Source organism: Onychostoma macrolepis, chromosome 05 (genome assembly GCF_012432095.1).
Source record: "Onychostoma macrolepis isolate SWU-2019 chromosome 05, ASM1243209v1, whole genome shotgun sequence".
Classification (NCBI taxonomy): domain Eukaryota; kingdom Metazoa; phylum Chordata; class Actinopteri; order Cypriniformes; family Cyprinidae; genus Onychostoma; species Onychostoma macrolepis.
The window spans coordinates 35186966-35205083 of NC_081159.1; the positions used below are offsets into that span (position 1 = coordinate 35186966).

At 40.3% G+C, this 18118-nt stretch overlaps 1 protein-coding gene across 5 annotated transcripts in view; it reads left to right on the forward strand.

Annotated features, from left to right (window-relative positions):
• The window catches only part of rgs3a (regulator of G protein signaling 3a), a 220927-nt gene that overhangs the window by 15883 nt on the left and 186926 nt on the right, over positions 1-18118 (forward strand). For 2 of the 5 annotated variants that reach the window (XM_058774668.1, XM_058774664.1), the window contains exons 3-6: positions 7913-7994; positions 8306-8411; positions 15593-15968; positions 16750-16789. In XM_058774668.1, coding sequence (XP_058630651.1) covers positions 7913-7994; positions 8306-8411; positions 15593-15968; positions 16750-16789 — 604 coding nt within the window. Of the gene's footprint in view, positions 1-7912; positions 7995-8305; positions 8412-14691; positions 14806-15013; positions 15122-15490; positions 15525-15592; positions 15969-16749; positions 16790-18118 lie in introns of those variants that run through there. The other 3 variants (XM_058774666.1, XM_058774665.1, XM_058774667.1) reach the window with 3 other exon arrangements.

Consider the following 18118-nt stretch of genomic DNA (forward strand, 5'->3'; position numbering starts at 1 on the left):
CTGCTAGAGCATGGTGATGACAATACCTTTTTTTTTTTTTTATTCTCCCATACCCTGACATTTTCTCCTCTTTACTCTCATTCTCTTCATATCCTCTTCACTCCACTATCACCTCTTCATTCCCTCCCTCTCTTTTCTCTCTCGGTTGTAGTGTCTTTCTGTTTAATCCAGATTTCTGCTGTAATCCCTTCATTTCATGTAAAGATCAGCCATTGCACACAGAGGCTTAAACACCCTCTGCAGATGTGGTGGATCTGCTCTCTATAAAATTCTCACACCACAGCTTCTTGAAAGATTCCTGTATGCTCACTCTTGTGCTCTTTATCATTCTCTAATGCTAATTCTCCTGTTAGCATATGCATGACTAAGCCTTAGAAGCAGGCATTAGTATTTGTTTCAAATTCTAAAATCTGATGATTTTAGACTCAGCCTTTCACCATACAAATCACCACCAAAGAAACACCTCTGGCCAAGGTCCAAGATGAGGCCACATTCCTTGTAGAATGGACCCTGATATCTAAAGGAAAAGGAAAACCATGAGACACACACACACACACACACATTCATTTTTGTGAAAAGTGGGGACATCCCATAGGCGTAATGGTTTTTATAGTGTACTTACTGTATGTGCTATTGCCCTACACCAATCCTACACCTAAACCTACCCCTTACAGGAGACTGTGCATTTCAACTTTCCCCAAAAAAACCTCACTCTGTATGATTTATAAGCGTTTTGAAAAGTGGGGACATGGGTCAATGTCCTGAAAAGTCACCTTCACCTTGTAATACCTATGTCATACCTTTGTCATTATACAAATCTATGTCCTGACTTTTCACAAAAACGCACACACACACACACACACACACAAGCCAATGGTTTTGTTACAGCCAACCCCTTCTTGTGGTCATCAAAGCAAAATACACTCCCAAGTTTTTATTCCTACAACACTTGTCCATTGAACTGTTGTATACAAGCAAATATGACACTCACAAGAGAACCATATGATCTTGAGTTGGGAAAGCACTAGGAGGTGCTTATTTTGGTTTACTTGCTTGTCCATGCATTGTCCTAGAGTCACCTCACAGACCACCTCACATGAAAGATGTGGTCGCAGATGTCTGAGCCATTTATTAACCAGGTTTGTGTAACTGGCATGTGTTAGGTTCTGTTTATAGAGAGAGGACAAGATCAGACAGAGACTGAACAATTTTGAGCCAAACTCCATCCAGCTGGGCAGAGGAACAAGGGAGGGTCAAGTGAGGGTCAAAACAAGATTGACAGTCTGAACCAGAGGGAGATTATCTGAGGATGAAACGTAGTATAAGGTAGGGATCAATAACTGGAAACCAGTCCACTCAAGCATCCTGATCTGAGGATAAGCCAGAATCAAATACCAGGACAAAGCAAAAGATCAAACCATGAAGGGAAGGCAGGATTCCACCTGTGAAAATAGGCAAAGACACAGTGTACAACTTAGGACTGAAAGAACAGAACAAGACCAACAGGATAACACTGAGGATGTGCAGAGCGAGAGCAGGTTTAGAGCAAGTAATAATAGGCCTTTTTCACAGTCTGCGTTCGAAAACCGGAAGCTTTGAATAGTTGTGTAAAATAACTTCCACTGTAGCCTGTATGAATGGCAATGCCCATAGCACAGGGTTGTTGTGATTTATTAATGAACAATTCATCATAGATGTTTCATCAAAACATGTTAACCACAGTTTTCGATCATTTTGATCATTAATAACCACAGTTTTCGAACACCTAAATACAGTATATATGTAACAGGGCTGACGAGACGCGAGACGTGTGGTGCAGGTGCAAGCTTTTATTTACAGGCATGGTCATAAATACAGGCAGGGTCGAGCAATGGCAAACAGGTATGGCAGGGACAAGACAAAGAGTAAACAAAGACAAGCCTGGGTCGACGATCGGCGAACAGTATCCAAAGGGGCTAGACAAGAGAGGTAATCCAAAATGTAAGCGATAGTCCAGGCAGGGGAAAACACAATCCGACAAAGGCGAGGCAAGGCAAGGCAAGGCAAGGCTAGACTAGGGAAACTAACAGGGGCTCTGTAGGGCAGCAATAAATGCATACAATACTCGGCGGAGAAGGAGAGAAAGTCCAAGGCTTATAAAGAGTGTCTGATTGGATACAGCTGTATGCGTGTGATCAGGTGAGCATGTGATTAGTGAGATGGCTGATGGGAAATGCAGTCCATTGTGATGTGTGGTGTGAAAGTCAATATGATGGCAGGGTGACCTCTTGTGGCAGTCAGACAGAAGGGCAGGCCCAGGATTCGTAACATAGCCCCCCCAAGGAGCGGCTTCCAGACGCTCCTATACAATCCAGGAGGGTGGTGGAGCGGAGGCGGAACAGGGGGAGGGATGGAGGGCCAGGTCCACGTGGAAGTGGAGTGACCAGGAACCAAGGCAGAGCCGGTAGAGCAGGAAGCCAAGGCAGAGTGGACGGGACTGGAGCTCTCCAGAGCGAAGCAGACGGGACTTGAGCCCTCCAGGGCGGAGCAGACGGGACTGGAGCCCACCAGGGCGGAGCAGACGGGACTTGAGCCCACCAGGGCGGAGCAGATGGGACTGGAGCCCACCAAGACAGAGCCGACGGGCCTGGTGCCCACCAGGGCGGAGCAGACGAGACCGGAGCCCACCAGGGACAGAACCAGAGTTCATTGACGGCCTCCATAGCCGTGACAGGACAGAACGAGAGTTCATTGACGGTCTCCATAGCCGTGACAGGACAGGACAGTGATTCACTGGCGGCCTCTATAGCCGTGACAGGACAGGACGGTGATTCACTGGCGGCCTCTATAGCCGTGACAGGACAGGGCGAGAGTTCACAGACGGATACCGCTGACACCTCTGGAGGTTCTGCAGCAGTTGCCACCACCTCTGGAGGTTCTACACCGGTAAACTCAGGACACAGGGAGAGTTTAGTAACGGTCTCTTCGACCGCAACACAACAGGTTGAGAGTACATTACTGGGCGCCACCACCATACAAGGGGCTGAGGTGAACCCCGCCGCTTCTGGAGGTTCTGCAGCATGTGCCACCACCTCTGGAGAGGCTGCAGCAGCTGCTGCCACCTCAGACAGTTCTGCGGTGGTGTACGCAGCCCAAACACAACATAGAGCGATTCCCATCAGGGGAAGCGCTTCGGACAGGGGAATAGGAACAGGAACAGGAGGGTTACAGTGAGCTGGTTTAGGGATACCAGCCGTGCGTGCAGACACCAGCGGTACATCCCTCACACTAGACATCAAACTGGGATAATGGGCGACTGACCTTGATGATCTGGGTGTGTCAGCCCGGAAGTGACATGACTCCGGAAGGTCAGCGAAGACGTGACGTGACTCTGGAAGGTCAGCGGAGACGTGCTGTGACTCTGGACGAACAGCCGTGACGTGCTGTGACTCTGGACGAGCAGCCGTGACGTGCTGTGACTCTGGACGAGCAGCCGTGACGTGACTCGATTGATGACGACCAACTGTGACTTGGCTTGACTCTCTGACATCAACTGTGACTTGACTTGGTTCTTTAAGATCAACTGTGACTTGACTTGACTCTCTGACATCAACTGTGACTTGACTTGGCTCTTTAACATCAACTGTGAATTGACTGGGCTCTTTAACAGCAACTGTGACTTGATTTGACTCTTTGACATTAACTGTGACTTGACTTAGCTCATGAAGATCAGCTTTGACTTGTCTTGACTCGTGAAAATCAGCTTTGACTTGGCTTGATTCATGACGATCAACGGTGACTTGATTTAGCTCATGAAGATCAGCTTTAACTTGACTTGACTCATGAAGATCAGCTTTGACTTGGCTTGATTCGTGAAGATTAGCTTTGACTTGGCTTGATTCGTGAAGATTAGCTTTGACTTGGCTTGTTTCGTGACGATCAACGGTGACTTGAGTTAGCTCATGAAGATCAGCTGTGACTTGTCTTGACTCGTGAAGATCAGCTTTGACTTGGCTTGATTCGTGAAGATCAGCTGTGACTTGGCTTGACTCGTGAAGAAAAGCTGTGACCTGGCTTGATTCGTGAAGATCAGCGGTGACTTGACCTGTTTCGTGAAGATCAACGGTGACTTGACTTGGCTCATGAATGGCAGCAATGACATGAAGGGGTGATTTTGTGGCCACCATTTTGTGAGCATGCTCTAGCGTAGCTGCCATTACATGAGTGAGTGCAATGTCGCATTCCTCCGCGACACCCACAGTGAACACTGAACCAACAGTCAATACGGCATAGTCCATAAAATCACTCAGACACGAACGGGGACCTTCAAGGGTTAATCGTGATTTGAGCGGCTGGTTAATGCCCTCACAAAAAAAGTCTATGAGTAAACAGTCAGGTAAATCAGAATCATTAGCGATCTCCAAGTATTCTAGAATGTAGCTCTCGAAGGATCGAGTATCCTGCTTGAGAGCTAATAGCAGTTTTGCTGCGTCCATACCTGGCCAGTGTCCATCTGAAAAACTGCTGGATCCTTTTGGGGCCGAGTATTCTGTAACAGGGCTGACGAGACGCGAGATGTACGGATCCAAGTGCAAGCTTTAATTTACAGGCATGCTCATAAATACAGGCAGGGTCGAGCAATGGCAAACAGGTATGGCAGGGACAAGACAAAGAGTAAACTTAGGGCAAGCGTGGGTCGACAATCAGCGAACACTATCCAAAGGGCAAGACAAGAGAGGGAAACCAAAACGGCAAGGCAAGGCAAGGCAAGGCAAGGCAAGGTAAGGCAAGGCTAAATGCATACAATACTCGGCGGAGAGGGAGAGAAAGTCCAAGGCTTATAAAGAGTGTCTGATTGGATACAGCTGTGTGCCTGTGATCATGTGAGCGTGTGATTAGTGAGATGGCTGATGGGAAATGCAGTCCATTGTGATGTGTGGTGTGAAAGTCAATATGATGGCAGGGCGACCTCTTGTGGCAGTCGGACAGAAGGGCAGGCCCAGGATTCGTAACAATGCATATATACTGTATTTAGGTGATATATATATATATATATATATATATATACTGTATTTAGGATATATATATATGAATATATATATATATATATATATATAAATAATCAGAGTATTTCTCCAGCCGTAACGTGCAGCCGCGGGCAGATTCTCATCAGTTATCTCATAACTGTCGCGACACCCACAACGCTTACAAACGGCTCGCTTACATAATGTTTCATGTTAAAATGGAAGAGTACACATATATTGTCTAATGTTACATAGATTCTTTTAACTGAGAATCTGCCCACGGCTGCTTATGTTACTGCTGGAGAAATATTTGGAATATAGTTTTATGTTTTAATTTTATTTTTAATGTTTTAATTATTGTGCAATGTACTGTTATCAAAATAAACACTTGTTGAATGCCGATTTTATTGCTCTTTAATGTGATATGATGTTTGTATGCTATTCTTGCATTTTTAAGTATAAAGCTGGTCTGTCTCTGAAGTATTGTGGATACGCAGCATGCCTTGTGCGCTCATGAAATATGGGTCGGAATATCATGACAACATCTTTCCTCGTTTCGTCATACCCGATTAATGATTGAAAACTGTGGTTAATATGTTTTATCATCTATCATGAAGTCTTCATTAATAAATCACACGTGGTACGGCCATTGCCATTCATGCAGGCTACAGCGGAAGTTATTTTACACAACTACTTGAAGCTTCCGGTTTTCGAAAGCAGACCGTGAAAAAGGCCTATGAGGAGAGGGAAAACAGGTGAGGATCCAATGAGCAAACAATGTCAAATCAGCTGTGTGAAGCTGCCACATGGAGAAGGAAAGACTAAGTCAATAACCTGAACCCAAGTCCTGACAGCATGCAATCCTGCATTCTTAAAGACTGTTGCTGCCATTGGTTGAGGATTGAGGGGGCTTTCACACTTGCACTTTTGGTGCAGACTCGGCTTTGTTTAATGTCACTAGTTTGTTTGGATATTGTAAATTAGTGATGTTTGGTTCTTGAACGAATCGTTCTTTTTAGCCGATTCTCAGGAAGTAACTGGTCGAGCTGGTTCACATATCAAACTGAATCAAACTTTAGTTCCGGGTTGATGATGCAGGATGCACAGCCAAAGTAGCACGACCAAGTCAAAAAGAACCAAATGAACCAATTCAATCAACTGTCGAAGTTTGCCGAGGATTACCGAGGACTCAACAAGAACCGAATGATTCTGATGAGTAAGTTGACGATACTGTGCAAGCCTGAGGCGCGTACTGGAAATATGCTTATTATGATGCTTATTATTATTAATTTACATTTTATAAAAACCTGCGAAAACCTTTCTGTCGAGTGATGTAAATAAATTTTACAATAGTTTATTGTGCATGCATATTATATTTAAAGCTGTTTAAGCAAAATCAAGAAGTTTATAAGACTGGTTTATTCATTCTTTATACTGTAGACATGTAGAACATATCTGTGTTTGTGCATCAATTTCTGTGATGTGTGCTGTAGGTGTGAAACTTTTAGGAATCTTATCCAAGTTATAGGCTAGTCAATATTTGTCAGTCAGTTGTATCTGACATAAAGGATCCGCGAACGACACTGTGACCACAAACACCATTAACTTAAGTAAATTATAATCAGCAATATGCTTTCACACAAACAACTTTATTTTTTTAATGTTTCAACGTGTTGACACAAATGACTATATGACAAATCAATTTTTCATTGATACAACATGGCACTGATTTGTTAGAGAAAAATGCGTAGAGACGTTATTGCTTGATGATGTCAGGAACCGATGAATTGGCTTTTTGAACCGGTTCAATGAGCCGATCTGTCCAAAAAGATCCGGTTTGCGGAAATGAATTGCAATTGGCATCACTATTGTAAATGCCTTTTTCTGAACTTGGGTTTTTCTGAACTTCGGTGTGGTGTGTTACAGATGTGATCATGCTAAATCATGGAAATTAATCGTTATTGATGATGTATGAATTGGTCAAACTGACGAATTAATCAGACACAGGTGAACAGAATGACAATCAGGAAACTAAGGAAAACTAGGTCACAGGAGAACAGGCAAACTGAAAACACAATGAAAACTAGGGCTGCATTCAATTGATTCATTTTTGTTATGCCCTCGGAAACTTCCCTCCGTCTTGTTTACTCGGATGTACGTCATTGATTACGTTGCATGAGTTCCCACTACTGGTGGAACACTTTAGAATGGGCTGAACTGGAATGGAACATCCTAAGCCCTTGATCACTTAGAATCTGCTATGGAGTTGGTTTATTGTTTACATTTTTTCCCTTATGAATTTGTTTGGTGCAGCATTCTGCATGTATATAGGTATGCTTGGGCTGTTATAAATGTAAAAAAAAAAAACATTTATATATTATAGAGTTGTTTGGGGTGGGGATAAATTAAACGCGATCTGTGATGACGTCAAAATCACGTTTACATTGTGGTCTGTGGAGTGGCCTGAAGTGTGCATATGATGCAGTCTTGCTCCCTCAGTCAAAATCGAGGGGTCGAGGGTCTGTCCATATAAACTTCCCTTGTTCACTTCATGAAGTGGAACTTCCCCCGAGAAGAAGTGCTTAGGGAAGTTCGCGAGTGCGTGTCTAAAAGTGGAGTGGAACGCTGCCTAGGACAAAAACCAAACATAATCCTGACAGTTTTGTTTATCTACAAATTGTCTACGTTTAATTCATTAATATTATATTGTTTACATTTATTTAAGGAATAATCTACATTCACTTGCTCAGTATAATCTACAATTCATGGCTCATTAAAATATGAAAATTTTTGTGTTGCTGCTTCTCTGATGGACAGCTGCGGTGTATTATATTTTACAGCAGGTGGCAGTGTATTGTACTTATGACTTTGTGTGTGTGTGTGTGTGTGTGTGCATGTGTGCATTTTAGGTGACCATTCTACGAGGAAAGGACGGGTTTGGCTTCACCATCTGCTCTGACTCGCCTGTTCGTATTCAAGCAGTTGATCCAGGCAAGAACTGTGTCTGGTGTGTGTGTGTGTGCTTGCATTTTTGCCAGAGGATACTGCTGAACTGAAGGCTCAGCATTTGTGGTATTTCTGGATCATGGATCATTGATCTTTATGGTCAAATATGGGTCATTGTGTGTGTGTGTGTGTTAGGCCATATGACTCACAGCAGTGACTGTCATGTCACTATTTAAAGTGTCAGAATATCACCTTAATTGTGTATGAGTGTGTTTGAGTATCTGTCAGGCCACATGAGTCACAGCTGATTAACACTCACTGTTATGTCATTATATTGTGTGTGTGTATCTTCTCAGGTGGTCCAGCGGATCAGGCCGGTTTGCAGCAGTCAGACACTGTGTTGCAGTTAAATGGTCAACCCGTCAAACACTGGAAGTGTGTAGATCTTGCACATGCTATTAGGTACAAATAACACTCTTTATATTCAGAGCATAGACCACAGAGTATTTTGTGTTTATTAGGGATGGCACGATACATGTATTCGTACCGAACCGTCACGGCACTAACATCTCGGTTCCGTGCATGAGACCTTACAACGAATACAGGCAATTCACCCCCAATCCAGAAGGGGGTGCCCGCAGCAATGCAACGCTGTTTGATAACCGCCAGCAGAAGAACAATGAATGCCATGAGTTGTGCACTTGAAAACAAAGCCCCCTAGACAGTGACCATGTGCTGATTCTGAACGCATCTCTCACTGACAAGGGAGTATACTTTAAAAGCTTGCGCACTCAACTGTTTGCAAAATGGAGCTTTGTGCTCGTGTATCCTACCTCTCTCATTCAGCACAAATCCAAATATTCCGTAATATTTCCATATTTGCGATGTAACGTATCTGAATGCGAAACTATTATTTATTATGTAAATGATAGGCTTTGTGCTTCAGTTGCGTTCCACCGGTGACACAGAGGCACGCGCTGATGTTTGGTTCACTGTATTTTATTTTGATAAAGTACCAACTGGGCTGTCAAGTTAGCAATGCTGGAACTGATGTGTTTTGTGTGTGTGTGTTCCGGCGCGAACACTTCAACTGGTTCCTTATACCAGCAGAATCAACTTTAAACACTTATTGTCTTATTAATAATGCATCACTGAATAAAGGTCTGCTTTTATTTGTGTACACTCACAATGATTAACAAAAAAAGAAAACAAACAGGATGTCACTTTCTGCCATTTGAGTTTCCTTTCTGTGAACAAATTAAGCGTCTCACAAAAATGCTTGCCACATCAAGTTTTCCGCACCAAGTGAGGGGCCGCATTATATGTTTGACAAATGAAGCTTTGATTTTTTAATTTATTTTTTTATTAAATTGACACTCACTACTGTACTGTATGTATACTACTGTACGTATGTATACTCTGCCTTTTTTTATGAGCACTTTATGACACACAGATAAGTTGCATTGGGGTACAAGTCGATTGATGTATAAGACACATTTTATAATTTCATTCATAAATATTGTAAAATAAACTAAACGTTTACAAACATTAGAAACATGTATTTATATTCCCTTCACTCCAAAAAAATCCTGTAAATTTAGCAGTGTTAATAACAGAAAACGGAATGAAAATAATTAAAAAAACAAAAATTACAGTGGCATTCACTATAAACATTTATTATAAACGCACAGCCTAAATATTTAAAGCAAAACTGAAACTAGCAGCGTGGTAGTTACAGTGCCCGTGAGTGCAATGCACTGTTAACTAAATCAAATATATTTCAAGAATTTATTCCTTGTATGTATATGTATATATGTACTGCAGATTTTATATATATAACATAATGTAATAATATTTAGTATTTTCACATCTAGTTGGAAAAAATAGTAATTTGTACTACTGTCTGTTCAAAATAAATGAAAAGAAACCGAGCTAGTAGATTTCTTTTTTTTCCCTGTTGTACCGAAATCGTATCGAACCGTGACCCCCGAACCGTGACATCTGTGTACCGTGCCACCCCTAGTGTTTATGTTGTGGTCCTACTCGTGGGAGGTGGGAGCTCTAACAAGGAGGCTAAAGGCCACGGCCTCTAGCGTCAGTCGCTAGCCTATTGACTATAAGCAACTTTGCAACTACATGTTAACTAACTCTCATTAGAGTATTAGTAGGCTTAGTTTAAGGTTAGGGTCGGTAGAATGTTGACGTACTTACAAAGTTAATTATAGTCAGTTTGTCTGTTGGGGAACCATCAAAATAAAGTGTTAGCATATATTTAGCAGACATACTACTAATACTCTAATGACTGCTAGTTTACATGTAGTTGCAGAGTTACTTATCAACAGCTGTCTAAAGGGTGCCATCAAAATAATCAAACTGATATTACAATAAAAATAGTTCAAAGCAAATGTGTCATATTACACATTCATCTGATCTGATATCTGATCTTATGGCTGTTTGAGAAAATTTTTTTTTATTACTATACTTATAAGTGGTCTTTGATGGTATAAGTGGTTTTCACCCACCCTCCACCTTGCCCCGCCTTTCTCCTATTCATTAGCATTTAAAGCTACAAACACAGAAATGGCACGTCCTAAGGAAAGCTCATTGTGGGACTGGCTCGTAGTGGCTGAAATTCTGCACCAAGGCTGAATTTCGGGAATGAGACTTCAGATACAGTACTAGGGACCATTTAGGCCTATATAAAAGCATCCAAAAAGCAGCATGTCATGGGACCTTTAAGTAAAGTAACTAAGTAAGGTGGCAAGATATGAGACTTATAATACATGAGAAACTATGAGAAATATAATCCATTGTAACTTAAGTGGATGCAACATGTTCACTGTGTGTTATATATCATCATACTCATAAAAGCTATTAACCACAAATAAGTAAATATTATAATACATTAAAACTGTTCTTATGAATATTCATAAGATGATATAACATATTATAAGGTTTTTATAATACATTATGCATACATTATAATGCCTTAAGTATACCCTTATAATGTATTATAAATATGGGCTTCATAGAAAGTGTTTTCAATCATTTTCTCTCTACCGCTTTATAATAAGGTCCCATTAGTTAACATCTATAATGTTTTCTTAGTTAACATTAACCATGATTAATAAATGCTTTAAAAGTCTTTTTGGTAACACATTACTTATAGCCTTTATGTATAATGCAATATAAAGGTATTCATAATGTACGTTGTAATGCATTATATCTTTTCATTAATAATTGCAACCAAAGTTAAAATCCATTATAATATTTGCAAGTTTGTTTGTTGTTGTGTGTGTGTGTGTGTGTGGGTGATGCATTATTCTTTCTAGAGGTGTAACAATGAATGGTTAAGTATTATAATGTATTATAACTGTGGTTATAATTATTAAATGAGATCATACAATGCATTATAAGGTGCATTATAAAGCAAAGAAAGCTCAACGCGTTGCAAATGAAAGAACCCCCCCCCCCCCAAAAAAACTTGCAAATAGAAAAATACACCTGCAAATTAAGAAAACATGTGCTGCAAATACTCGCAACACAAACAAATACAGAAACGCACTGCAAAAACAGAAATGTTGTCGAAACTGTGTCTTATTGTGCTTAAACTGTCAAATACACAAGTTTATGTTAAAAACACACATAAGTTACAAAAATACAGTCAGTTATGTCTGTGAAGGTAAACAGCTGGTAAAGAATGTTTGTTACAGTTTGCCAAAGCGAACTATCTTTAAAAGTTTGCTTATGCTGGTAAACACCTTTGCAAAAGCTGTGTTTCAGAACAAGCCATTCACAGAATCCATAAAATATGATGTCACATTTTAAAGGCCACGCCCACAACTGTTGACAGTCACTGCCGTATTAGCAGAGACCCTGCCCTGAGTGAGCCCCACACAATCCACCATGTTTATCTTCATGCTAGAGCATTTCAAAGCAGAATTCAAGTAAGAAATGTCTTCTTAGGAGTCTACTCACACTTAGGCGACCCGAACCGTGCCTGAGTGCGTTTGACCCCTAAAGCCCTGTTCGTTTGACTAGTGTGATCAGTTTCAATCGGTAATCTGTTTGTTTAACCATCCCTGGCTTGGTTGGAAGAGTTGGGCCAGAGCATGTAGTGTGAGTGCTAAGCACCAGTGCAGCACGATTGCGTGAACATTTCTGAGTGGCAAAAGTGATTGATCTGTTAATTTCTAGCGATTATCGCCGATTTGATTGCACAGATAATATTTAAACTAAACTGAGCTAGACAATGACATCTCTGAATTCAATAATGAAATGCCTTTAACTGAAAATTGAAAATTTAGTGTTTAATCTTATCATTATACATTACTGACACTCTATCCTCTAATTTGATACTGTTAAGTGCTTTGGCACAATCTGTATTGTTAAAAAGCGCTATATAAATAAAGGTGACTTGACTTGACTTGTTAAGCAATATATTGTGAGAGGGCCATGAGTCACCGTGTCCCAAACGACTCAAAATAATAAACCACAAATTTAACAATATGAGTGAGAGCGCTTCTCTTCCTAGTTACTTAAAAACAGTTGCATCATAATTCATAATAACTTATGCTGCCTTCACGTGCTATCGGAAACTTCCTTATGAAGTCGTGATTACGAGCTTGATGCATTCAAGTGATTTTTGTCAGAAAGAATAAAATCCATTGGTTGATAACCATAAACATTCACTGCGCTGGATAGTTAGCTTGATTCTGGAATTTCGGTCGAATGCATGCTTATTTCACTGTTGATAATACATACAATATGCTTAAAATTATTGGGCCTCATTCATGAAACATGAGCAGAACAAATTTTGTGTAAATCATTCGTAAAGCTGTTCTGACGTAAATTTTTAGATTCATGAAAATGTTCGTATTTTCAAAATGTTAGTTGGTACGAAAGAAATGTACACCTTCTCCCTACCACGTGTAAATGGTGCATAAAATGTTCTGTTCTTTTTGGCAAACTGATGACACTGAATTTTTAATACGCTGCCATCATAATATTTTACAAGGTCGTTTGGTCAGTGTTTTTTATTTTTTTGTAGCTGAGAGCTGATAAACTGTTTAGCTTTGGGGAAACGCAGCTCTTGTCACTGTCACTTTTTACTAGGGGTGGGCGGATCGATCCTAATATCGATAGTATCGATGCCAACGTTGGTATCGGTATCGGATCGATACTAGCCTGATTGGATCGATACTTTAGGTTAATTTTCTATCCTCTACACTTAATATATTGCTTAATACATTCAACAAAGAATAGACATGTCTTTGTGTTTATGTACCGCTCTTTTCACGTCTAGTATGCAAACATTACTGCTCCTCCCCTGCTTTAGTGTTTTGTTATGCCATTACGTGACTCAGCGGCTCCAAGCGCAAGCGGATATTATTGGCTACAGAGAGATGGAACGGTAGAAATTTGCTACTGTGGCAACAGCACCAAATTTATTCACCTTTTTCAATGTGGAAGTAAGCTTTTTTCATAGACTGAATGTGCGAGACTTCCACTTCATTAGGCATGTTCGGGAAATCATGAGAAAAATAACATTGCAATAAACGGTAAAATTGTTTGTGCTATCCACCGTGTGTGTTTTTAATTAAGACAATTCATTTAAATAATATGGTAAGAAACACCAGTTTGCAATACCAAGAAAGCAGCAAAACGAGCTGTTTTATACAGTTAAAAATAGCTGGAAGCGGATGAGACTGGAAGCCAGACCCATTAAATTTACCGAATTTGGCCTTTTTTATACAGTATTACTGTCTTCAACCATTAAGCCACGTTGTTGTTGTTGTTGTTTTTAAATTTTTTTTATAAAGGTTTTCTATCAGAGGAAAACACTTAACATGCATGCACTTTGCGTTCATATCCTGGGCTGCTTGCCTGCATATAGTTTGCATCATCAGTATACTGACTTGGCCTTTCAATATTACTTTCTTAATGCATTAGGCCATGTTATGTTTTTTTTTTCTTTTTAACTCTTTTCTATGGGAGGAAAATGCTTTACACAAAACTTTACGCATTGTTTTCATATTTTGGGCTCCTCTGCTTGCAAACTCCTTTCAGAAAGGCAAATAATATCCACATAGCTTTAAGGCGAATGTAATATTTTAGTCATATCAACATAAGTTATTGTTAATTTTCAAAGTGTAATTGGTCATTTAAATGTATGTTATTAAAAAGGAAAAAGTATCGGTATCAGTATCAGCGATACTTGCCCTGTATTTACTTGGTATCGGATCGATACCAAATTTGCAGTATCGCACACCCCTACTTTTTACCCAGCCGACCAATCAATGGAGGACGGGCGGGACAAATACTACACCGAGCAAACATCCTACTTGTACAACAGTATAGAGAAGTTAATATTGCTGGTTACTGCATTTTTATATTCAGTAATATTCTTCAAAATACCAGTAATACTTTACTACCGTGGATATTCCACATCATAGCAACCAAAACGTCTCAGCTGGAAAAACGCTGTGCCACCAAAGCGTTCTCAAGCGCCACCAGCTGGTCGTTTTAAGAAGAGTTCCTGACATTTTTCAGTTGGCTAAAAATGCTTTGACACGTTATTGAATATTTATTGTTAGGCATATGGCCTATTCGTCTTTTTTGCATTTATGCAATATACTGGAGCCAAACCTGAGAAAGTAGACCAGAATATTCCACTTTGTCCCTGGACATGTAATTTGCATAGCTGTAATCATTGTTTATGATTATGCAAATTGTGAATGAGCATGCACATGCGCCCTATTTACGAATGATTGGAATTCATTAACATACACATGTTTAACTATCAAATCGGAAGTTTACGAAGCCTTTGTGAATCTGGAGGAGAGTTTTCGGGAAGGTCTGTTTTACACGCAAATTACTCAGAATTTACTCCTATTTTTACGAATGTTTCATGAATGAGGCCCATTGTTTTTATATATAAATAGGCACTACTTAAATAACAAGACAAGGTGATGTAGTTGTTGGGAAAAAAAAAACGAATAAAGAATAACATTGACAGCAGTTCATGTTCAATTATTGATTAGGAAACTCATATTTACGATAATTCTGATAGCACTTAAAGGCAGCATGAGCATGGCCCGGAACGTAAAGTGCAATGTGAGTGAAGGCCAGACAATCACGCTTTGGCTCGGTTCAAGTCGACCATTCCTAGTGTGAGTACACCCTTATTAAAGCTATAGATGTTATTCAGTCCAGAGCAGTGAGCGATTTTCTGCTTTTATTTTATTGTTTGAGTCATATTATTAGCATAGACAGCGGTGTACTGTATAGATCTGTACAGATCTAATAAAAAAACAAACGTTGTTTCTGATTTTGTTCGAAATTATGTCACAACAGTTTGTTCTTTGATTTTGCTTGATGTATATCGGGGCCTTTCAGGACTTTAAAGCAGCTTGCCAAGGCGAACTTTCCGGAAAAGTTCTGACTGGTAAACAACTTTAAAATACCATTGGTCCATGGTGATTATGTAATAAGAAGGTGTGTTCTTTTGCTCCACCTTCTTTGATGTGGAAATCTTCCAATCTAAGGCAATGCACATAAACAAACTCAGTAATTGTGAGTCAGCTCCTCTTTATGTTTGCTTCTCTTTCTCTTTTTGTTCTTTTATCTTTCACTCTCTCCAGAAATAATCTTAGTGAGATCACTGTGGTAGTTTGGCGTACGGGACCTTCTGTTAAGACCAAATTCGAGGGGTTGATTCATCATCCTTCTTACAAGTCTTCTAACTATGACACTCCAGTTTCCCCGGCTAAAGCCAAGAGGGGGGACAAAACGCCACCACTTCCCCCTCTGCCCGCACATCACCGCACCAGTCATAGGACTGTAGTCAACAGCTCAGAGGGAGTGAGTGGTGGAGGGAGCGGAGCGGGAATCCTGTGGGGAGAACGGAGGACTGCAGTAGACGGCAAGACAAGCACTCAGACGCTCAGAGGGACGCGTGTGAAAGCATCAAACGGGGACAATTATATCATCCTGTCACCTATTAACCCTGGAAGTCAGGTAGACAAAAGCATTGTTCATCAGTATGAGATCTCATGGCTTCTTAATGTCTCAATATGATGTCAAATTGTGATCAGAGATTTCCATGTGTTATGTGTAATGTCTGCTGTTTAAAAAGTCAGATGTAAAAATGTGGAAAACTCTTTTTTCCAAACCAAGTAATCTGTCCTGCAAAGTTTAGTTACTTAACTAATCAATCACACCTGAAAAATCTAACCAAAGTCATCAGGATTACTTGACAATTACGGCAAATGTGTTTGATTAGGGATAGAGCTAAACTCTGCAGTCTGTAAGGCAAAAATCGTAAATAAAACCTCATCAGTGACACGTTTGTAACATGTTTACAAAGGCAGCAGTGCCACACAAATAGTTCCAAAATCATTTGAGTTTACACATTTACAGGCCTTATTAACAGTTTACACCTTTCACATTGTCTGCTTAACCAGTCCTGTGTTATGTAGCAAAAACTAGGATGCATGTATGTTTCAGCAATGAGACGTTTTGTTAACAATCAGGTTGTAATAATTCTCATTTACAAACACCCGACAATCATTTAATAATTTATAACTATATTTTCTGTATGAATGAAAATACTGCCAGTGTAAAAGTACAACACAGTTTTCTTTACATGCTTTTTATGGGTATGATGTGAAAAAGGCTAAGCTTATTTATCTTGATTCATTAAAGTATTGAGAAAATACCATAGTATATGTATATAGTATATAGTATATAGTGTAATTTGCCTCAGTGTTTTCACTTACTGACTCTTCTAAATTTTCAGGTATTGGGCTCTGTCTATGGAGACAAGCACAGAACATTAAGTAAGTCGCCTAATGGCTTCCTAGTGCATTATTTATTTATGGTATATTGCAGTGGTTAAGGCTCAGGGTTTTGGAAAGTTACTAGTTTGGGCTCAATGAATGAATGGATTGATTGAATTTGATACTAAATATGTAAAACTTTAATGCTCATTACATTAATTTCTAGACTGATCTACAACACTACACAACTGCCCCCATGCCAGAAACTGTTATAACTACCAGATGACAGTGGTAACATTATAATTTATATTTTAAATACTTTAATGTATGCATATGGTAAACATACTCTGTCTACCGTATCACATGACCAACTTTATTAAAAGGAAAACTTGGGAAGAGAGGGAGGACAGATCCATGCTATATAGACCATGGCAAATATATGTGGATTCCCATCCAGAAGCCAGTGCCTTCCAGAAACACTCCTTTTAACCAAACACTCTTGTCATTGCCTACCACTTGACTTACAGATGACCTCAACCACCCAATGAGAGCCGTTACTTTGATATGGCTGAGCCTTTCAAGTCCTGGAGCATAGAGGGAAATAGCCCTGTAAAAAGATGCAAAAACATTCTCAAGATACAGCACACCAGGCTCTCGTCTGAGGAACAATACAAAGTCAAAACCATTTCAGCACACAGAATTGTTGAACAATTGAGGAGGCTGGAATGCTGTCCAAATAGTGCCACAGACTGCATGGGACAGCCCCTGAAAATAAATCTAGGCAGTCTTGCTCAAGGGCCATACATGAAGCTTTTACCTCTCTGACTGTGGATACACAGCATTAATGGATGGGAAGGAACACATGCTTGCATCTCAATGACCATTTTTGGGCCAGAGCATTTACTTCTAAAAGAGCCACAGTTAGAGAGTACCGGAGAAAGTGCGTTGTCTCTGGGGAGGTAAACCGGGTCACCTCTGCTTTCTAAATATGTCGCAAATTCTCAGAATCTTCTAAGTATGAAGCCTTCATCCCCTGAAGAAAGAGAACATGCTCCAGAATAGAACACGATCTGAACAGACAACAAAGCAGTGAATCAGAATCTGGTGCAAGTAGATCCCCCCTTGGCGATTTATGTATGCCACCACTGCCGTGCAATCCATTCGGATCAGGACATGAAAGTCCTGTATGTCTGCATAAAAACTCTTTTGTGCCACTTTATATGCCACTGAGTGTGAGCCACCTATCTAGGTGCCAAATACTGCACAGGGCTCCCTAGCCCGTGCTTGATGCGACTGGCACGATGACTTTGCAATTGCATTTTATCTAACTTCCCCACTCCTTCGGGGAGAAGTTTCAAAAACTGTGAACATCCATATAGACACTTGGAG